The following is a 16,244-nucleotide window of genomic DNA, read 5'->3' as shown; positions in this document are numbered from 1 at the left end:
TCTTGAGCAAGACACTTTATTTCACGTTGCTCCAGTTCACTCAGCTGTAGAAATGAGTTGCGACGCCACAGGTGCCAAGCTGTATCGGCCCCTTTGCCTTTCCCTTGGATAACACATATGGCGTGGAGAGGGGATGCTTGTATGCGTGAGGGACTGCTGGTCCATAAACAACCTTGCCCAGACTTGTGCCTCAGAGGGTAACTTTCTAGGTGCAATCCCATGGTCAGTGTCGTGACCGAGGGGGGCGGTCTCAAAGATTTAGAGAAAAATCAAGAAAAGAAGAAAAACAAGTTTATCTGAACCAAATCCACGGACTTACAATATAGAATTGGGAAGAACCATAATTCTTCACTAATCTAAACAATATTGTTAGCCTGATGTACCAACAGAGAGCTTATGAAGTATTTTGCCCGGATTAATATACCCTCACTATGTGTTCTATGTGTGTGTGTGTATGTGTGTGTGTGTGTGTGTGTTGTGTGTGTGTGTGTGTGTTTGTGTGTGTGTGTGTGTTCGTGTGTGTATTCACGGAAGTGCCCGTCAGCCGGGCTTGCCCGAGGTGCGTTCAGGACGACGAAAACGTTCTGCACGCACTCGTCCAGTGCCGGAGTATTGCTGACCTGTGGGTTTATGCCGAACAGCTGCTGTCGCGTGTAGGACGGATCCGGCTATCAGCTGATTCCATAGTGAAGATTGCACTGCCGACCTACTTAAAACCGAGAGGGAAAGGCAATGAAGAAAACTTCGATCTAGGTTAGAAACCCATTCTTTCACTATTGGCAAGAAATCTTCAAATAAACTTAATAATGACATTCTAACAAACAAAAATGCCCTGTTGTTGATGTTGAAATTCCAATGAAGGGGCCTTGGATCTGGATTGGAAACCGGTTCTTTCTCTATTGGCAGGAAATCTTGGAATAAACTGAATAATGACATACATATATGCATATACACACGCATACACACTCATATACATGTCGTATTTGCTTGAGTTTAACACGGTGAGGAACGTATTGCAAACCCTGTTTCATTCTAAAAGCCATTATATTTCATCCCCTGATTTTTATTTTCTTTTAATGCTCGAATTTAATACTACAACACAAACAATTGTAATTAATGCGTTACAGCAACTTGCATAGTGGTGGTAGTTATGGTGGTGGTGGTGGTGTTGACTCTAACGATAATGTCATCGAGCGCTTAAAATGTTTATATAATATGTTTATAATTCATAATATACAAACTACAATAACCTTTCTTCAAAAGAGTGTAATTTGCAACATCGTAAGACAATGTCTCTTTTTAAGTATTTTTCAGACGACAGAACACAGAACAATAGGAGTTCATCCAAGATATACTAATGAACTATTATTTAACGTGTATAACATATACTACAATAAATTATAAACACACCACATTTGCATATATATACATATATATATATATATATATATATATATGAATACGTTAAACTCATAAATTTGTATATGTTTACATCTTGTATACATCGATCTATATATGTGTATATACATTTATGCATGTATGTGCGAGTGTGTTTGTGTGTGTATCTATCTATCTATCTATCTATCTATCTATCTATCTATCTATCTATCTATCTATCTATCTATCTATCTCTTCTCTCTCTCTCTCTCTCTCTCTCTCTCTATATATATATATATATATATATATATATATTATATGTACATATGTACATGCCTGCTCACAGGCATGCATACATCCATATATCAAATATATCCATATGTGTGTATGTGAGCAGGCATGTACATATGTATATATATATATATATATATATATATATATATATATATATATATATCTATATAGACTATCGCACTCCGTCGGTTACGACGACATGGGTTCCAGTAGATCCAATCAACGGAACAGTCTGCTCGTGAAATTAACGTGTAAGCGGCTGAGCACTCCGCAGACACGTGTACCCATAACATAGTTCTCGGGGAGATTCAGCGTGACGCAGAGTGAGACAAGGCTGGCCTTTTGAAATTCAACAGAAACAAGCAGAAAGTGTAAGAAAAAGTTGTGGTAAAAAAGTATAACAGGGTTCACCACCACAACCTACCGGATACCCATGGAGCTTTAGGTGTTTTCGCTCAATAAACACTCACAACGCTCAGTCTGGGAATCGAAACCGCGATAGACCTTCGCGAATCCGCTGCCCTAACCACTGGGCCATTGCGCTTCCACACACACACACACCACACACACACACACATATATATATATATATATATATATATATATATATATATATATATATATATATATATATATATATATATATATATATATATATATATATATATATAATATATTATAAATATATATATCCACACGCATTCATAGGCACAGGTGTGGTTGTGTGGTAAGAAGCTTGCCTTCCAACCACATGGATCCGGTTTCAGTCCCACTCCGTGATACCTTGTGTGTTCTACTATTGCATCTGCCAAACCAAAGCCTTGTGAATCTATTTGGTTGACGGAAACTGAAAGGAATCCGTCGTATACGTGTGTGTATCTCTGTGTGTGCCTTTGGGCCTGTGCCTCTCCTCCTACCATCACTTGAAAACACTGATGCTGGTGTGTTTACGTCCTCCAACTTAGCAGTTCAGCAAGGAAGTCCGATAGAATAAGAAGTAGGCTTATGTGTAATAAGTCCGGGGGTCGGTTTCTTCGACTAAAGCTCTTTAAGGCGATGCTCCAGCATAGCCGCAGAGAAATGATTGAAACAAGTAAAAGGACAAAAGAGTTCTTGTTTGTCTTAATAACTGATGAGATGCCGGGGGAGACTTCAGTCCCGGCAACTGAAACACTGAGTTTTATTATGACAACCAATCGTCACATATTATATTTATAGATAAATTCCTCTATCTACAATATATCGATGTCTCATTCGTTCTTTTGTTGTTATATAATTATTATATATATATATATGCGCGTGTGTGTGTGTATATGTGTGTGTGTATCCTTTTATTCTTTTACTTCTATCAGTCATTTGACGGCGTTCATGCTGGAGTACCGCCTTTAGTCGAAGAAATCGATCGCAGGACATATTTGTTGTCACCCTAGTACTTATTGTATCGGTCTCTATTGCCGACCGCGGAGACGTAGACACACCAATATCGGTTGTCAAGTGATGGTGGCGGACAAACAGGAGACACACACACGAATATATATCTATATATATATATATATATATATATATATATATATATATATATATATATATATATATGCATGTATGTATGTATGTATGTATGTATGTATGTATGTATGTATGTAAAAGATGAACCTCCCAAAGAGATACACAAGCAAACTGGAATTGGTCTGATTACAACCATATCCAACTTTTCCTTTTTCTTTTCTAGGTTCTTTTTTATTTATTCTTCACGCAGATGAAGTACTATGATTGATTTTATAGGAACATATGATAAATAGTTTTAGCATATCAAGGGTTATACCATACAATATTGGAAGCAGAAACAGCTGTTAGATGGGATGCAGTCTGTTTGGATTCAATTAATAAATAATAATTGATGTAAGTCAATTGTTGCTCATCACTATATTTCCATTTTCTTACTTTCTTATATATACATTGCGCCTCCACACACGCACACACACACACACACACAACACACACACACACCACACACACACACACACACACACACACACATATATATATATATATATATATATATATATATATATAATATATATATATATATATATATATATATATATATTACTTTCTCTCTCTGAGCTTATTTCTGTGTTCCTTTCTGTTGAAGAGCGCAGGCTCGAAACGTAAAAGACATTCTCACTTCACAAGCGTTAAACTAATTCATCTGTTTGTTGTTTACACACCCGTCTTCGTCTTTTATTTTGTTACTCTGTGAATTCCAAATATATATATGTGTGTGTATGTGTGTGTGTGTGTAAGAAAAGAAGGAAAATGCACACAGTTTAAACAGTTTTAATATATTTCAAATAATTTCGATAAAATATGTAGCAAATACAAGCCTGAAAGATGTGATGGGGTTTAATATAGTCTTTACTTGTTTCAGTCATTTGACTGCGGCCATGCTGGAGCACCGCCTTAAATCGAGCAACTCGACCCCGGGACTTATTCTTTGTAAGCCCAGTACTTATTCCATCGGTCTCTTTTGCCGAATCGCTAAGTGACGGGGACATAAACACACCAGCATCGGTTGACAAGCAATGCTAGGGGGACAAACACAGACACACAAACAAACGCACACACATATATATACATATATACGACGGGCTTCTTTCACTGTCAAGGCTTTGGTCAGCCCGAGGCTATAGTAGAAGACACTTGCCCAAGGTACTACGCAGTGGGACTGAACCCGGAACCATGTGGTTAGTAAGCAAGTTACTTACCACACAGCCACTCCTGCGCTGTAAAAAATACTTTTGTAAAAAAATGTCGAGCGGGGTGTTCCAGCATGGCAGCAGTTCAATGACCAATTAGTAAAAGAAATGTTTAAACGAAAACGATAAAATGAATCTGTAGAGAGCCAAAAAATATAATCCGACCCCGCACCACCATCACATACATTTTTTGTTGGACTTTCCGAGCAGGGTCACATATAACGTAGGATTTAACTCAAGTCAATTTTTGACAAGTTTAGAAAATCTAGTCTCTATTGGAAGTTTCAATAAAATTCGTTGAAGATCTTTTGTTATTAAAACCTTCCCGTGAGAAATCTAAAGTTGACATGTATCTGTTTACATTGGCAAATACGTTAATGGAGAGTAAACATCGGTTGGTATGAGATTGAAATAGACAGAGATGAGTTAACGTTAAATGGAAAATTGTTTGTCGTTTACAATTATTGTTTACAAGCGAGCCACGCTTGATTGTGGATTGTTTAATATAGTATTTAACTTCAGCTTCTCGCCATATCTGTTAAGCACTACATTTTAATATTTCTGTCCTTTTCTTTTCATTTCTGTTTGTTTTGTTTTTTTCTCTCAATCTCTATTACCTTCTACTGTTAATGTAAAAATGTAGTATCAAGATGTCGAACACAAGTCGTTAAAGTTAAAGCATATACGCGAATGCATAATTGCTACATGTTCGAACTCTTAGCTGACCCACATATCTCTCTATATATAAACGCCAAAATGTCTGTCTGTGTGTATGTGCGTGTCCTTTATACAAATCCACAATTTTTCAGTTAGAGGGCCCGCACTTTCTATGGTCATTCAAAATTGTCCAAGGGTGGTCGTGCACATCTTTACATTTCCCAGTCACCCCGCAAAGCCATTAAAAAATCAATAGAAGCGACTTTTTTGTGAATTTTCTATCCAAAACCCAATCAAAATGCCCGAAACTTGATACGTCAATTGAATGCCAGCTAGCTGTATGTGATTGGTCGGAAAGTTGGACAGTACTCGCGTGTATGTGCGCACGCACGCAGCTGTATATGCATGCACTAGCAGCCCGGTCATAGTGTTAGTACTGGAATATTACAATACAACATCCAGTGAATTCTAAATACTATATGCATACAAGACCGTATCGATATTGCATGTCCCAGATTGTAGTGATATCCTATTCAGTAAACCATAATCCCACCACAAAATTAAAACCTAGCAATGCCACTTCTATCAAGTTGTGAACGAAATAAAACACGTATACAAAATTACTTGAACTGTATGGCTACCATCGATGAGAGATAAGATATGGTAGATAATCATGTAACCTAAACGCCCCCGTCGATCAAGGTTAACTGTGATTATCACGTCCTGTTAGTCTGTTTCTCAGGGCTGTAGCGTCCCATGTAAGAATGACAATTATTATCGAAGAGGTCTCATTTGTGTGAAGTTCCGAGTCTGTGTAGGAACAGTCGTTTCTGCGATGTTTTTTTTTATCTGCTGCAATATCCACTATTTTCCCTTTCTAATTATAAAGTGTAAGAGCCTCTCTACGCTTGGTGCCAATGCCTAGTGTCAGATGTAAGAGCCTCTCTACGCTTGGTGCCAATGCCTAGTGTCAGATGTAACAGCCTCTCTACGCTTGGTGCCAATGCCTAGTGTCAGATGTAACAGCCTCTCTACGCTTTGTGCCAATGCCTAGTGTCAGATGTAAGAGCCTCTCTACGCTTGGTGCCAATGCCTGGTGTCAGTTGTAAGAGCCTCTCTTCACTTGGTGCGATTGCCCAGTGTTTTCATGCTCTCCCTGTTATCATTTTGCACGGAGGAAGTCTTTGGACACGTAGCCATCCACCATACACCTGAGGTAACCCAAGCACTTCTAAGAAATGTGTACATGCTGGAGAGGACAATGTGAGTCATAGTGATAGTGTTGGTCATTTGCTAAAATATATTTAATATTCAGTGAGAAAATCTCAGATAATCTCAGAAGGTAAACCTTAGGAGGCGCAATGGCCCAGTGGTTAGGGCAGCGGACTCGCGGTCGTAGGATCGTGGTTTCGATTCCCAGACCGGGCGTTGTGAGTGTATATTGAGCGAAAACACCTAAAGCTCCACGAGTATCCGGAAGGGATGGTGGTGATCCCTGCTGTACTCTTTCACCACAACTTTCTCTCACTCTACTTCCTGTTTGTTGTACCTGTATTTCAAAAGGCGCGCCTTGTCACTCTTGTGTCATGCTGAATATCCCCGAGAACTACGTTATGGGTACACGTGTCTGTGGAGTGCTCAGCCACTTACACGTTAATTTCACGAGCAGGCTGTTCCGTTGATTCGGATCAACCGGAACCCTCATCGTCGTAACCGACGGAGTGTTTCCAAGAAACCAAATCCACACCTTACTATTTGATGCTTCTGGTCAAACAGTAATGTTGTTGTTCACTACTGTTTAGTTTTTATAACCTTTAGCTTGCTGTTTGCATTCTTAGTGAAACCGACGAACCCTGTTGAATTCCTAATCCTGTTATAGATTTCTATATCCAACAGGAGGTTGCTACAGTTATTACTTATGGTCAACTCAAAAGTAGATGAATTGGTGGACAACCACCATTCTATAATTAACGATGGTGCGCATGTCATGTAGAATATTCTGGGTTCTGTTTCAAGGTGCTTTTCTTCTTCAGACCGATGAACCTTGCTCTTTCATCGGGACCACCTACATTATGTTCTTTGCATTGCAACAGAGAGAGAGAGAGAGAGAGAGAGAGAGAGAGAGAGAGAGAGAGAGAGAGAGAGAGGGAGAGAGAGTGTGTGAGAGAGAGAGGGAGAGCTTACCTGTACATTAGATCCGAAAATAGACTTTACAATTTTTTCAATGTCAAAACGAAAAACCAAAATCTACAAATCGCTTATCAGCGACACCTTACTTGCAGATGACTCAGTTGTTGCGACCTACATTCAGCAACAAACTGCAACCCTCGTGGATCATTTACCTCACACATGTAGCAAAATATAACAATGCCAGTTAAAACAAAAATAAGCAGAAGAAATTATCCGTAACTATCAATTAGTGTATATAATGTTAAATGCCGTGAACAGTTTTTTTTGTATTTACAATTTAAACTACATGATGGGATATTATTTACAAAAGACTTTAGTTCCCGTGGTCCCCTAACCTCAGTTTTTCTCTCCTTCACTCTTAAATTTGTCCTCGTTTCTCCTTCCCCATTGTTCGCTTTCCTTTTTGTTTATCGTCTGTTTTTGTTCAATCTCCAACCACTACAATCTGATCGTCTGTTTTCTTCAAATCTTCTCCCAACCGATCTATCAACGTGTTTGTATATACTCCATTACCAACAAAGTACCATCTGCTTTGTTGACTCACCTGTCCGAGATTAATCTCCTGCATATATTATCATATCTATATTTTGTCTAGCAGGAATTACCTGCTAATATTGTTTAATCTAACTATTATTGCGTAACTATTATAAATACAGTTATAATCGCATCGTTATCCATCATTCGTCCATTGGTTCGAATACAATCAACACTGCTCTCAGTATGAACTCGTTAAGCATTGTGTTCTGCTTTCTAGCTGCGTCTGTGCTGACATCTGAAGCATTCGACTTCTTAGGGGGATACGGTAAGTTATATTTCCCGTTTGTATGTGCGTTAGGATGTATCAATATGCTTACATGTACATACATGCAAACATAAATACATACATACATACATACATATATATCTATAGTTATATACATACACGTATATATATATATATATATATATATATATATATATATATATATATATATACATAAACACACACAGACACACACACACAAATACATATGTATATATATATACATGCACAAGAGCACAAGTAGAGAATTAGATGCATAATTCATACAGTCAGGCAGATAAAGAGACAGAAAGACACAAACACCCACACACAAACACACGCGCCCACACAAATACACACACATATATCAATAAATACCTGAAAATGATTAGACGGTGGAGCAAATTTCTTATCGAGAATCCGCAGAATGTAATGTATAATATATATATTTATATATATATATGTATGTATATATATGTATGTACGTATGTATGTATATATCTATCTATCTCTCTATCTATCTATCTATCTATCTATCTATCTATCTATCTATCTATCTATCTATCTATCTATCTATTTATCTATCTATGGCAGACACGTTAGCGTGCCGGGCGAAATGCTTAGCGGTATTTCGTCTGTCGTTACGTTCTGAGTTCAAATTCCGCGAGGTCAACTTTGCCTTTCATCCCTTCGGGGTCGATAAATAAAGTACTAGTTTAGCGCTGGGGGCGATATAATCGACTCAATCCCTTCGTCTGTCCTTGTTTGTCCCCTCTATGTTTAGCCCCTTCTGGGCAGTAAAGAAATATATATATATATATATATATATATATATATATATATATTTATATAGGCGCAAGAGTGACTTTGTGGTAAGTAGCTTGCTTACCAACTACATGGTTCCGGGTTCAGTTCCACTGCGCGGCACCTTGGGCAAGTGTCTTCTACTATAGCCTCGGGTGAGACAAAGCCTTGAGAGTGGATTTGGTAGACGCAAACTGCAAGAAGCCCGTCGTCTATATGCATATATATATTTCATGTATGTGTGTATGTATGTATGTATGTATGTTTATGTCAGGTCTCCGCTTGGAGCTACTGGTAACATGTAACCCAGTACAACCTATTACATGGTCGGGTCGTTGGCGACTAAACTGGCAACCCCACCAAGATTTCTTGGTGAGGAGGGTGATTTGGACACCCAGCAGGACTAAAAACAAAACCTGTCAAAGGGCAGAGGAACTCTCTCACGAGTCAAAATCCGGAGTGGAGCCCCTAAGGAGGTTGGATTGCGCCATGCGTGCCACCTTCCGGCAGCTCCTGCATCTTGGTCTACCCCCAGTCGTCTTGACTTTGTCTTGCCACTGGATCCGGCGCACCAGGACGAGAGAGTGAGGCTGATCCTTCGCAAGTCACCCTCACTATAATCCAATTCACACGCATGTCACGACATCATGACGTCATGACACCATCCCAAAGTCCTGTGGCGATGGGGAAACGGCGAAGTAGCAGGTGAGGATACACTGGGAGCTGCAGTCATGAACCCACACACAGGCGGCTCAGGACATGTGGTCGCCCCTCACTGAACTGAGGCAGCAGTGGAGTCCGGCAGCCTCCTGAGTGACCGAGCAGCCCTCTTCAGGATCGCTCTGCTCGCCTCCCCAGCATGAGGACGGGGCTAGAAAAGGTTGCCCTAAACATAGCCTGCCTCACCTCACCCTGGTCAGCAAACCGCGGCTGGCGGGGATCCTTTCCAAGCGGTCGAAACAAAGAAAGAAGAAAACAAACAAAGGTGCTCACTTTCGCAACTTGGAACGTGAGAACTCTGCTTGACAACACCAAAGCGGACAGACCAGAGAGACGAACTGCCCTGGTGGCCAGAGAACTGAGCCGATACAATGTCGATATTGCAGCACTGAGCGAGACCCGCCTTGCGGACAAAGGCCAGCTGACAGAGACAGGCGGCGGCTACACTTTCTTTTGGAGTGGTCGCAGCAGCGAAGAGCGTCGTGAGGCTGGTGTTGGTTTTGCCATTAAGTCAGTACACGTGCGTAAACTGGAAAGCCCCCCCCCGAGGGTATCAACGATCGGCTGATGAAGATGCAGCTCCCACTTGGAAACAAGACTAGTGCGACCATCATCAGTGCTTACGCCCCCACCATGACCAACCCTGAAGAAGTTAAGGACAGGTTCTCATCCTCCTTGGGGATTTTAACGCCCGTGTCGGGACTGACCACCAAGCCTGGCATCGCGTACTGGGAAAGCAAGGAATCGGAAAGTGCAACAGCAACGGGCAGCTAATCCTGCGTGCGTGTGCCTCTCATGATCTTACCATCGCCAACACCTTGTTCCGTCTGCCAACACGCAACAAGACATCATGGATGCATCCACGCTCCAAACACTGGCATCTGATAGATTACGTCATCGTCAGGGCGAAAGACAGGCGGGACGTGAGACTGGTCAAAGCCATGTGCGGAGCTGACTGCTGGACGGACCATCGCTCATCATCTCCAGGATGGATTTCTACATCCGACCTAAGAGAAGACCACAGGGTCAGAAAGTGACGAGGAAGCTTAACATCACGAAATTAAAGAACCAGCTGACTGCACAAGATCTCCAGTCACGTATGGACAGCAAGCTGTTGGACATTCGGAGTGACCAGTCCAGCATCGATGAGCAGTGGGAATCATTCAGGGACACGGTTCATTCATCGCCCTTGAAACTCTGGGCCAAGTTACGAGGAACCACCAGGACTGGTTCGACGAAAACGACCAGGAAATCCAAAAGCTCCTGGAAGAGAAACGCCGTCTGCTGCGGGCTCACCAAAATGACACCACCTGCACGGCAAAGAAGGCTGCTTTCAACAACATTCGCAGCACAGTCCAGGCTAAACTCCGCCTCATGCAAGACGCATGGTTAAGCGCCAAGGCGGATGAGATTCAGGGATACGCAGACAAACACGACACCAAGAAATTCTACGAGGCGCTGAAAGCTGTCTATGGACCGCAGTTCTCCTTTGGATCAACCCCCCTGCTCAGCTCGGATGGAACCTCACTCCTGACTAACAAGAGGCTGATTCTGGAGAGATGGGCGGAGCATTTCAACATCGTGCTCAACCGACCAGCCCAGATCAACGAGGAAGCCATCGCACGACTCCCCAAGGTGCCGACAGACCACGAGTTGGCTGTTCCCCCTGCAGTCGAGGAAGTGAGCAGAGCCATCAAAAAAATGTCCACCGGCAAAGCTCCAGGCTCTGACGCCATCCCTGCAGAGGTGTTCAAGTCGGGCGGCCCCACCATGATCAGTCAGCTCACCAGCCTGTTCCAGTCGATGTGGGACAGGGAACAACTCCCTCAAGATTTACGGGACGCAACAATCGTCCACATTTATAAGCGGAAAGGAGATCGGCAGTCCTGCGACAACCACCGAGGTATCTCCCTCTTGTCCATAGCAGGCAAGATCTGGCCCGGGTCCTGCTTGACCGCCTTCTGGAACACTTGGAGCAAGACCTTCTCCCTGAGAGCCAGTGTGGCTTCGCGCGGGTCGAGGGACCACTGACATGATATTCGCCGCTCGCCAGCTCCAGAGAAATGCATGGAGCAGCACCTTGACCTCTGCATGACCTTTGTTGACCTCACCAAGGCCTTTGATACAGTCAGTCGGGAGGGACTATGGAAGGTCATGGGAAAATTTGGTTGCCCCAGCAAATTTATTGCAATTGTCCGCCAGTTCCACGACGGAATGACAGCCAGAGTCCTTGAAGACGGCAACTCATCTGAAGCCTTCCAGGTGACCAACGGAGTCAGGCAGGGCTGTGTCCTGGCCCCAACACTGTTCAGCATCATGTTCTCGGCAATGCTGTCCGACGCCTTTAGGGACTGCAAGTCCGGTATCGACATCAAGTACAGGACAGACGGGAAACTTTTCAACTCCAGAAGATTGCAGGCTGTCACAAAGGTGAGGGAGACAGTCGTCAGAGACTTTCTCTTTGCTGACGACTGCGCCCTTAATGCAATCGATGAGCAGGAGATGCAGCTCGAGATGGACAGGTTCTCATCAGCCTGTGACAACTTCGGTCTCACCATCAGTGCCAAGAAAACCGAAGTGATGTTTCAGCCAGCCCCCGACAAACAATACCATGAGCCTCAGATAAGGGTGAACGGACGGATCCTACGAGTGGTGGAAAACTTCACCTACCTGGGCAGCACTCTCTCCTGCAATGCCAACATAGATGCTGAAACCACCAACAGAATCTCCAAGGCAAGCAGCGCGTTTGGGAGACTGCGAAAGAAAGTCTGGGAGCGGAGAGGAATCAGCCTCAACACCAAGCTGAAAGTCTACCGGGTAGTCGTGCTTACCACCCTACTATACGGCTGCGAGACGTGGACTGCTTACCGAAGGCACGAGCGCCAGATAAACCACTTCCATCTCAGGTGTCTTCGGAACCTCCTTCACATCCGCTGGCAGGACAAAGTCCCAGACACGGAAGTTCTGAAGCAGGCAGATCTCCCTAGCACCATCACAATCATGCGCAAGGCCCAGCTGAGATGGGCGGGCCACGTCTCCCGCATGTCCGACACTCGCATCCCAAAACAGCTCTTCTACGGTGAACTCGGCCAGGGCAGGCGCAAAGTCAGAGGGCAGAAGAAGCGCTACAAGGATAGTCTCAAGGTCTCTCTCAAAGACTTCTCCATCGGAACAGAGACCTGGGAGACACTTGCTGCCAACCGCTCATCCTGGCGCAGCGCAATCACCGTGGGAGCAGGGACAGCCGAGGAGGGACGGATTCGGTCAGCGGAGCAGAAACGTCAGATGCGTAAAGCCAGAGCCGCCTGCACCAGTAGCACGGCCCCTACCCACTTCTGCCCCACCTGTGGGAGGGGCTTCCTTGCCCGGATTGGCCTCACCAGCCACCTCCGGTCTCATGGCGGCAGTTCCATCAGATGATGTCAGTTGGTCATCTTCGAACCGAAGGACGAACATTATGTATGTATGTATATATATATACATATATATATATATATATATATATATATATATAATATATATATATATATTATATATATATATTATATATATATATATAATATACATATATATATATATATATATATATATATATTATATATATATATACATACACATACGTATATATGTATATATATGCATGTATATAAACATATATATGTATACACGCACACACACGCACATATATCTACATATATATATATTGTTGTTGATAAATATACAAATCTACCACTTCTTGTACCCTCTGAACTTTTCGAACTTTCAAAGTTCGTATACATTTCATAAGTTAATAAATTTGCTATTTTCTCTCTTTTGTCTTCTGTTCAGCATTCCAGCATGCCTAACCTTTAAGCCCGACGCATTTTTTCTCCCTGCGCTGTTTTTTTTTCTCTCTATTTCCCCTCGTCGCTTTCTAATGAAGAGCGCAGCGTCGAAGAGTCAAAGACCCTTCCATTTCTCGCTTCAGTCAAACTGATTTAGCTACTTATTGTTCCCTCACCTGTCTTTGTCTTTTGTCTTCTGTACCTTTGAACCATGTATATATATATATATATAATATATATATATATATATATATATATATATATATATATATGTATGTATATGTATGTATATATATATATTCGCCATGATAGATCGGTAGCCACTACCCACATTTTTTGTCTCTTTGTTTCTCTCATTGTTACTTTCTGTGGGAGAGCGTAGGCTCGAAACGTTAAAGACTTTTTTCAATTCCTGAGCGTTATACTAATACATCTATTTGTTTTCTATAACACCTGTCTTCGTCTTTTGTTTTTCGTGAATTCCCCCTATACATATATATAAGAGGGATGACCACTATATGGACATCCATATGCTAGAAGTCGACCGTCGACCCCCTATGGTCTTACCACTAAGAAAAGAATGTTCTCAAGAAAATATACCAAACGCTAGAAGGCATTTGCTAAATTTTCTTGAGAACATTCCTTTCTTTGTGGTAAGGCCAAAGCGGATCTTCTTCTAGCGTAATGGATGTCCACTTACAGGTCATTCACCTTATATGTATGTAATATAATTTTTGTGAATCTTCAGAATTTTCTATATGCTACACCACTGGTTTTAAATTGATATTAATCAAATTATTATTCAATTTTTCACCTTTAATATTATTATCATTATATTATTATTATTATTATATAATAATAATAATAATAATAATAATAATAATAATAATAATAATAATAATATAATGATAATAGGGCTACAGTAAATATTCTGCTCAATACCACAGATTTGCTTGTCAGTTGTTTGGCCTTAACCAGTTGAACATGTCCCTTAGTGGCTGATGATATGTGCATCTCTGATCACGAGCAGAAGTAGTGGGGGAGCATCATGGCATGTGTTGAGATGGGTTCTTTGGGGTTTGAATAATTCACCTCTGGAAACATGGGTGTTTCGTTCAACATCCTTAAACCACCCTTATTCAAGGACCTTTTGAGCGGAATGGGTTACTTGACCAGAAGAAAATTCTAACTGGGCCCCACCTGCAAGGTCATGTGCTGTTTATCTTGATATGAGAGCACCATGTCGCGCACATATGGTTGTGATGCAAGTGCCTAGTGTACCCTTATCAGACAGGTAGTCATGATGGGTATACTGGGCTTGGTATATTTTACCCCAGTGTCACTTTGATGGCATGAACTGCTCTCTCACTCAATAATAATAATAATAATAATAATAATAATAATAATAATGATATTATTATTATTATTATTATTATTATTATTATGATTATTATTATTATTAAATTTAACAGATGGTGACAAAAGATGGAACAACGATGGACCAGGTTCTTTTTGGCATAGTGATATGGACCGTGACCACGGCAGAAAATCCGAATCGAAAAGTTACCATAAAAGGAAAATGCTAGAACTGCTGACTAAATCTATGTACGCTCAATTCAAAGCGTACATGATGATGGCGAATTCCTATAAAATGCTGGGAGAAAGTGTGAAGTTGCAGAGAATCGCTTTGGCCCAAGCCAATGGAGGAACGTTAGGCGGAAACTTCCATAATTCTTTTCTAGGTGGTAGCATGGATCGCTTTTATTCCTAAACGTTACATGAAGACATATTCCTGTGACACAGACTAATGTGTTTCAGTAGTCGATTGGGATATAAGGAAGATGTAAAGAAAATCAATAAACATACATATCTATAAAGTAAAAGTAGAAACGGAATGAAATAAAACCGTTAAATATTCATGCTCTTTGTTTTTATTATTTAAATTTAATTTATAAGGTGGTGAGTCGGTAGAATATTTCCCGGCATTTCGCCCGTCGCTACTTTCTGAGTTCAAATTACACCAAAGTCGATTTTGCCTTACACCTTTTCAGGGTCGAAAAATTAAATACTAGTGAAACGCTGGGGTCAATATAATAGACTAGTCCTCTTCTACCAAATTTCAGAAATTGTGCTTTTAGTAAAAAGGATTATTATTATTATTATTATTATTATTATTATTATTATTATTATTATTATTATTATTGTTGTTGTTGTTGTTGTTATTAAGACAGCAAATTGATAGGATCGTTAGCATACCGGGCAAAATGCTTAGCGATATTTTGTCCGCCTGCGTATTCTGAGTTCAAATTCCGCCGAAGTCGACCTTGCTTTCCATCCTTTCGGGGTACTTATTCAATAAGTACCGTAACGAACCAGCATCGATGTAATCAAGTTAATCCCTTCCACCAATCAGCCCTTGTGGCCAAAATTTGAAATCGTTATTATTATATTATTATTATTATTATTTTATTATCATGATCATCATGATCATCATCAATATTATTATTATTATTATTATTATTATTGTTATTATTATTATTGTTATTATTGTCATTATTATTATTATTATTATTATTATAATTATTATTATTATTATTATTATTGTATTTTTCAATAAAATTTAACAGACGGTGACAAAAGATGGAACAACGATGGACCAGATTCTTTTTGGCGTAGCGGTATGGATCGCGGACATGGCGGAAAATCCGACTCGAAAAATGACAACAAGAAGAAAATGCTAGAAGAACTGCTGACTAAATCTATGTACAATCAATTCAAAGCGTACATGATGATGGCGAATTCCTATAAAATGCTGGGAGAAGGTGTGAAGTCGCAGAGAAT

The 16,244-nt window shown here is 40.9% G+C and overlaps 1 protein-coding gene across 1 annotated transcript in view; it reads left to right on the top strand.

Moving 5' to 3' along the window:
* Positions 1–7,917: 7,917 nt before the first annotated feature.
* LOC115230163 overlaps positions 7,918–16,244 on the top strand; it is an 8,574-nt gene continuing 247 nt past the window's right edge. The window contains exons 1-2 of the mRNA XM_029800375.2: positions 7,918–8,076; positions 16,031–16,244. The exon at positions 16,031–16,244 is cut by the window's right edge and continues 247 nt beyond it. Coding sequence (XP_029656235.1) covers positions 7,995–8,076; positions 16,031–16,244 — 296 coding nt within the window. The 5' untranslated portion in view covers positions 7,918–7,994. The remainder of the gene's footprint in view (positions 8,077–16,030) is intronic.

The sequence above is a fragment of the Octopus sinensis genome, unplaced genomic scaffold (genome assembly GCF_006345805.1).
Source record: "Octopus sinensis unplaced genomic scaffold, ASM634580v1 Contig14658, whole genome shotgun sequence".
Classification (NCBI taxonomy): Eukaryota; Metazoa; Mollusca; class Cephalopoda; order Octopoda; family Octopodidae; genus Octopus; species Octopus sinensis.
The sequence above is the reverse complement of the archived record's forward strand: the minus strand, read 5'-3'. Positions and strand labels throughout refer to the sequence as shown.